The sequence below is a fragment of the Panulirus ornatus genome, chromosome 36 (genome assembly GCF_036320965.1).
Source record: "Panulirus ornatus isolate Po-2019 chromosome 36, ASM3632096v1, whole genome shotgun sequence".
Classification (NCBI taxonomy): domain Eukaryota; kingdom Metazoa; phylum Arthropoda; class Malacostraca; order Decapoda; family Palinuridae; genus Panulirus; species Panulirus ornatus.
This window is the reverse complement of record NC_092259.1, coordinates 16,094,407-16,102,171: the sequence shown is the minus strand read 5'-3', so window position 1 is coordinate 16,102,171 and position 7,765 is coordinate 16,094,407. Positions and strand designations below refer to the sequence as shown.

Here is a 7,765-nt window from a genome sequence, read left to right as displayed (position 1 = left end):
CGGAGTCCAGCGTTACGCAGGCTCCGTAATCACCAGCAGGCGGAGTCCAGCGTTACGGAGGCTCCGTAACCACCAGCAGGCGGAGTCCAGCGTTACGGAGGCTCCGTAACCACCAGCAGGCGAGGTCCAGCGTTACGGAGGCTCCAAGATTTCGACTGTACTTCAAGTTTAGAAATCTAGAAGGCGCTTGTCCTGTTCACCTCGACTGTGTAGCCTTGACAATGGCTCGGAATACATTAAAACTCGCTCGGAGATTTAGTGTTGACACTCCCGACGAGTTGGCTTAGAGCGGAATGTGCGAAGATCACACACAAACTGCTTCACAGACGCAAAGAACCTGAGAAAATGAGGTGGAAACAGACGACACACAGAGACTATAATGCGAAAGGGAATGATGCGGGATGAAATAGACGAACATGAAGGAAAGCAACCCAGGAGAATCACACAATAACACAATGGACGTTTGTTAAGGAAGACTAATGAACAAAAATGTGATAAAGGAAAGAAGTTACAAAATCTACCATCCCTTCCTTCTTTAAGGGCATGAGAGCATTCATATGGAAGTAACTTTAGGTTTAATACCAGACCGATCTTCTGTATGTTCATACTTCGACTCACCAACAAGAGAAGCATTACCTAACATCAGATTACAGAGGGTAATGTGATAAGCCGGGTCATATATAAGTGGGTAAGCCAGGTGAGGAGGTCTCAGATACTTACTACTACTACTATAGAGAACCCCTACACCATGAGACTCCTAGGTCTGCTGGTGCTACTCGGCCTTGGGCTGGTCTCTGCTGGTAAGTCACGGCCAAGGGTAGAATTCAGGACTGACAGCCCACCATACCGTGAGCTGAGCAAGGCAGCACGGGGTCCAAGCGAAGTTGGATGTATCCACTACATCGTAACTTGAGAATGGGTCGAAGTTAGGATCAACCAGCTACACTGTGTTCGGCTGGGATCGAAGTCAGGATCAACCCACTACATCGCAAGTTGGGCAGGAGTCGAAGTCAGAATCAATCCACGACACCGTAAGTTGGGCAGGAGTCTAAGTCAGAATCAGTCCACGACACCGTAAGTTGGGTAAGAGTCGAAGTCAGAATCAATCCACGACACCGTAAGTTGGGCAGGGGTCGAAGTCAGGATCAACTCACTACATCGTACGTTGGGCAGGGGTCGAAGTAAGAATCAACTCCACACCACAACTTGGGCAGCTGTCGAAGTCAAGATCAACCTAATACACAATATGCGGAGCAAAGGTCGAGGTCAGGATCAACCCATCACACGTTAAGTTGGGCAAGGGTCGAAGGTAATCTCAACCACCTACACAGTAACTCGGGCAGGGTCGAAATCAGGGTCAACCACCTCCACACAACTCGGCGGAGGGTAAGGCAGTTCCTGAGGACCATTCATCCACTGGGAAGGAAATACTGTGTCAAGTAGGGGTCGGTTCCTCCACATTGTACCTGTCCGCTTAAGGTTCACATACTGGTTCATTTACTGCTTCAAGTAGCTCACGAAGCTTCGCTTTGAACTTACTCGTTAATGTTTTCAATTCTTTTTTGTCGACACTCGCATGGCTCAGCCTTTGATCATAACGATACGATCCCTTGGATGCGATGACTAGACCTCAAACCTGATCCTTCAGGAGTCAGGTAAAAGGGCAAGGCCACCCTTACTCAAGGGTCGTCCCGTCATTATGAAGTCATGTTCAAGGGTCGTCCCGTCATTATGAAGTCATGCTCAAGGGTCGTCCCGTCATTATGAAGTCATGTTCAAGGGTCGTCCCGTCATTATGAAGTCATGTTCAAGGGTCGTCCCGTCATTATGAAGTCAATGTACATCTCACATATAATTATAGTTATGAAATTCTATAGCAGTGATGATGATTATCTTAGTCCCACTGATATCACAACCTAAACCATTAACATGAAAATGAAAACCTGGGTTCGATGACCTCGCCATCTATAATCTACTTCCCGGTCCACACAACCGACTTGAATCCTTCTGTAAGGAAGAGGACAGAGTGGCCATCTGGTCGTCTCCGCAACGTCGGTAGAGGACCAACTGGTAGACAATGTGCCATTAAGAACAGAAACAAGACTAACATTAGCAGAACCACAGTGGACACCAGTAGTGTAATTCTTGCTAGGTATCCAGTAACACAACGTTTCGTGACGTGTGTCACAGTCTCAAGTGTGAGGACAGAAGGGCATGGTCCAGGTTTATGTACAAAAGTCATGGAGAAAATCAAAAATATTGACCAATGAGAGATGAATGCAAAAGGCGGCTACTCCCTTGTCTGACCAATGAAAGCTCACTACCTCAGGTCAGCGGGGCGTACTGCTGCGTGTTGTCTTCAGATTCTCGAGGCCTTCTACAAGAAGAAGACATCCCCCCCGACTATGAACCTCCAGGCTGACGATCTTCTGGTGTTACCCAGCGCTCGACATCTGACTTGCCCCAGCAACAGCGGGAACACAACTGATGATGTCATATGGCAGTTCGTCTCACAAGGACTTCGTTGTGATGAATTTATATGATGGCGTGTGACGAGTCCGAACCAGCTGGTCGAGGGCCAAAACCCCGGAACATACATACTACCCACCAAACATAGTGATAAGAAAAAACCGGAGAGAGAGAGAGAGAGAGAGAGAGAGAGAGAGAGAGAGAGAGAGAGAGAGAGAGAGAGAGAGAGAGAGAGAGAGAGAGAGAGAGAGAGAGAGAGAGAGAGAGAGAGAGAGTTTAGTTTTCACACTGATTTCGTGGGAGAAATATTTTGAAGACCCAGTCATCCAGCCTGGTCCTGAACTGGTGTGTTTTCTTCCCTCTCCAACAGAGCATGTGGTGTGCTACTTCGGGTCGTGGGCTGTGTGGCGGCCCGGCAATGGCAAGTTTGACGTGGAGGACATCGACCCGCAGCTCTGCACACACCTCATCTTCGGCTTCGCTGGACTCAGTAACCACACCTGGACCATCGAGGTAAAAGGCTCCCCCGGCCTCTAGGTCGTGCTCTGGGTTCATGGAATGGGTGCTGTCTCCATTTTGTTTAGCTCAATTGGACCTCAATGATTTATGTAGTCTGGTGTCGTTCCGCTGATGTGCATTGGCTTCAGTGACTCATTCAGCCAAATTGTTTATTCTAATGGTCAAACTGCCTCTCATGAGTTCCCTATTGGTCTAAACAGACTTCATTCCTTCCTTTATCTGTGACTGTTGAGATGTTCTGTTGGCCTCAGATGAGTGGCTCACATAATGTACGCTGGTCCTTCTTTTGGCGTAAGTGCTTCGTGGCCGTTCTAGTATAATGAACTGGTTCCAGGCATGATCAAGCTTTCTTCTGGACAAAGTAGTTCACTGACGTCAATCTGGTGTGTGAAGGTTCTGGAAAGCTAATCCTATTCTGTCCCCTTCCTGTCTGAAAGTGAAACTCATTCCCGTCGTCTGAACATGGAATCCAATTCCCTCCTTGTCTAATCTGGTATCGTAACCCTACTCCTTATGATGATGGGTGTTCTAAGTTGGTTCATATATTCTTGCTTACAGATGTCTAAAAGTAGATCAGCTTTACGTTATTGCTCCGTAGGCAACGTCGCGATACTCGGGCTGTTTTACCTCATCCTATCAGAGGGTGTGAGATTTATCTATAAACCAACGTACCACTGTCTTCATTCCATTCGTCTGGGGATGACGAGGGTCCAAACGACCAGGAAAGGTTTTGATGGGAATTAATATGCCCAGATCTGAGGTCTCTCCAGACCCCCCGACCTGATGACAGGGGGCAGGAAGAAGACCAACTTTCCTCCTGAGGTACGAAGATGTTCCTAACTTGGCTACCCAAACACAGAGAATATGAGTCACCAAAAAATAGATCATTTCTTGCATTGTGACTTACATGAGGAAGCTGGTCCCATCAGTGGCCAGGTTTTTTTCTTTCAACGTCGTTGAACATTATTGTACAGTAATGTGCTACAGTTCTACTTAAATGTACTAAAGTTGCTCAGTGATATGCTTCAGGATTTTACAGTGCTGTGTTACAGGGATGTATGGCAATTTGTTTCATGGTTGTACAGTAATGTGTTACAGACCACGTACAGTAATGTGGGCTGCAAAGCTGTACAGTATTAAGCTACAAAGTTGTACAGAAATATAATACACTTGTACAGTAATGTGCTACAGAAATGTACAATAATATGCAACGGACATGTACAAAATATGCGACAGAATTGTATAGCAACACACTACAGAGTTGTAATGTTCCACAGTTATACAATAATGTGCTACAAAGTTGTACGGTAATATGCAACAGAAGGATATAGTAATGTGCTACAGAGTTGTATATTAACATGCTACTCTGTTGTACATTAACATTCTAGAGTCGTACAGTAACATGCTACAGGGTTGTACAGTAACATGCTACAGGGTTGTACAGTAACATGCTACAGGGTTGTACAGTAACATGGTACAGGGTTGTACAGCAACATGCTACAGGGTTGTACAGTAACATGGTACAGGCTTGTACAGCAACATGCTACAGGGTTGTACAGCAACATGCTAGAGCCGAGCAGTAACATGCTAGAGAAGTATACAAAAACGTATCATTCCCCCCCCCCCCCCCTAACAGGTTCTGGACCCCTGGAACGAACTGTGTCCGGGCGACCAAGACGGCAACAACTGTGCCTACGACCGGTTCGTGGCGCTCAAGGAGCAGAACCCGGCCCTGACCGTCCTCCTGGCTGTGGGAGGCTGGAATGAGGGATCTGAGGACTACTCTGTGGTAAGCGACGACGACTTCCTCACTCCTTTAAGTTCACCCTAAACCGTAACTCTTCCAGATGATCCCCATGTTCTATCAATGGTAAGCCAGGAAGATCCCAGGAATATATGATCGTCATTAATACATATCACAACATCGGTGTAAATGGTAAGGGGAAGTAGCCGTGCTGTCAATGGATTGAACCAGGGCATGTGAAGCGTCTAAGGTAAACCATGGAAAGGTCTGTGGAGCCTGGATTGGAAAGGTAGCTGTGGTTTCGGTGCATTATTACATGACAGCTAGAGACAGTGTGAACGAATATGGCCTTTGTTGTCTTTTCCTAGCGCTACCTCGCGCGCATGCTGGGGGAGGGGGTTGTTACTTCATGTGTGACGGGGTGGCGATGGGAGGCAGACAGTATGAATTATGAACTTGTGTATATATGTAAATGTCTGTATATATATATATATATATATATATATATATATATATATATATATATATATATATATATATATATATATATATATATATATATATATATGTTGAAGTGTATTGGTATGTATATGTGCGTGCGTGGACGGGTATGTATATACATGTGTATGTGGGTGGGTTGGGCAATTGTTTCGTCTGTTTCCTTGCGCGACGTCGCTAACGCGGGAGACAACGACAAAGTAAAATAAATATAAATAAATGTAAAATAATAATAATAATAATAATAATAATAATAATAATAATAATAACAATAGCAATAATAATAATAATAATAATAATAATAATAATAATAATAATAATAATAATAATAATAATAATAATAACTTTGATAATCTCATTACAAATATTACTACTACTACTACCACTAATAATAATAATAATAATAATAATAATAATAATAATAATAATAAAAAAACATTATCAAAAATAATAGCAGTAGTAACAATAATAAAAGTACCATGATATAACTGTAGCCTGAAGTTAGGAAGATACATCAGCAAGAAATGTATGGTACAATATCTTCCTAACCTCGCACACACGGACTACGGAATTCTTTTACTTTTTTAGTCTTTCCCTTTTACTTCTGCACTCCACCTTCAAAGGTCGGGTCCACAAGAACATCTGAGAAAGTCGAAATAACGTGAGACATTTACATTTTACGGTGAGTTCTACCTCTGCAACGACGTATTTGTTTGTTTTAAAGTTTACAATGATAGGAATAGCGGTCTGTACAGCTTGGATGACTTTGATACGATTGTAGTGTCGAACTACAACTCAGGGGGGTGGAGGAGGGGGGGGCGGGGGGTCTGGCTGTTGAGGAGGATGCAGATGTTTATATAACCCTGAAGTGTCCGTCAGATGAGGTGCAGCTGATGATGACTGGAGAGAGTAGGGAGGGTCCATCATAGTGAGCGCATCCTGGTGTACGAGGGGTCAACGATGATCTTACATGCGCTTTTCTGCACCTTTTTATAGTAGCCTTGTTGTGTGGTGGAGAGGGAGGAAGATCAGGAAGGAGAGGCATGGCTGAGAGGAAGATCAGGCAGGGGAGGCATGACTGAGAGGAAGATCAGGCAGGAGAGGCATGGCTGAGAGGAAGATCAGGCAGGGGAGGCATGGCTGGGAGGAAGATCAGGCAGGGGAGGCATGGCTGGGAGGAAGATCAGGCAGGAAAGGCATGGCTGGGAGGAAGATCAGGCAGGAGAGGCATGGCTGGGAGGAAGATCAGGCAGGAAAGGCATGGCTGGGAGGAAGATCAGGCAGGAGAAGCATGGCTGAGAGGAAGATCAGGCAGGAGGGGCATGGCTGAGAGGAAGATCAGGCAGGAGAGACATGGCTGAGAGGAAGATCAGGCAGGAGAGACATGGCTGAGAGGAAGATCAGGCAGGGGAGGCATGGCTGAGAGGAAGATCAGGCAGGAGGGGCATGGCTGAGAGGAAGATCAGGCAGGAGAGACATGGCTGAGAGGAAGATCAGGCAGGGGAGGCATGGCTGAGAGGAAGATCAGGCAGGGGAGGCATGGCTGAGAGGAAGATCAGGCAGGAGAAGCATGGCTGAGTTTGGGAAGATCAGGCAGGAAAGGCATGGCTGAGAGGAAGATCAGGCAGGAGAGGCATGGCTGAGTTTGGGAAGATCAGGCAGGAAAGGCATGGCTGGGAGGAAGATCAGGCAGGGGAGGCATGGCTGAGAGGAAGATCAGGCAGGAGAGGCATGGCTGAGAGGAAGATCAGGCAGGAGAGGCATGGCTGAGAGGAAGATCAGGCAGGGGAGGCATGGCTGAGAGGAAGATCAGGCAGGAGAAGCATGGCTGAGAGGAAGATCAGGCAGGAGAGGCATGGCTGAGAGGAAGATCAGGCAGGAGAAGCATGGCTGAGAGGAAGATCAGGCAGGAGAGGCATGGCTGAGAGGAAGATCAGGCAGGGGAGGCATGGCTGAGAGGAAGATCAGGCAGGAGAGGCATGGCTGAGAGGAGGATCAGGCAGGAGAGGCATGGCTGAGTTTGGGAAGATCAGGCAGGAAAGGCATGGCTGAGAGGAAGATCAGGCAGGAAAGGCATGGCTGGGAGGAAGATCAGGCAGGAGAGGCATGGCTGAGAGGAAGATCAGGCAGGAAAGGCATGGCTGGGAGGAAGATCAGGCAGGAGAGGCATGGCTGAGAGGAGGATCAGGCAGGAGAGGCATGGCTGAGTTTGGGAAGATCAGGCAGGAAAGGCATGGCTGAGAGGAAGATCAGGCAGGAAAGGCATGGCTGGGAGGAAGATCAGGTAGGGGAGGCATGGCTGAGAGGAAGATCAGGCTGAGAGGAAGATCAGGCAGGAGAGACATGGCTGAGAGAAGGATCAGGCAGGAGAGGCATGGCTGAGTTTGGGAAGATCAGGCAGGAGAAGCATGGCTGAGAGGAAGATCAGGCAGGAGAGGCATGGCTGAGAACAAGATCAGGCAGGGGAGGCATGGCTGAGAGGAAGATCAGGCAGGAGAGGCATGGCTGAGACGAGGATCAGGCAGGAGAGGCATG

At 47.1% G+C, this 7,765-nt stretch overlaps 1 protein-coding gene across 1 annotated transcript in view; it reads left to right on the top strand.

Annotated features, from left to right (window-relative positions):
• The first annotated feature begins 704 nt into the window (after window positions 1-704).
• Window positions 705-7,765, top strand: part of LOC139760410 (chitinase-3-like protein 1) — a 44,755-nt gene continuing 37,694 nt past the window's right edge. Inside the window, exons 1-3 of the mRNA XM_071683578.1 lie at window positions 705-800; window positions 2,840-2,982; window positions 4,625-4,777. Coding sequence (XP_071539679.1) covers window positions 749-800; window positions 2,840-2,982; window positions 4,625-4,777 — 348 coding nt within the window. The 5' untranslated portion in view covers window positions 705-748. The remainder of the gene's footprint in view (window positions 801-2,839; window positions 2,983-4,624; window positions 4,778-7,765) is intronic.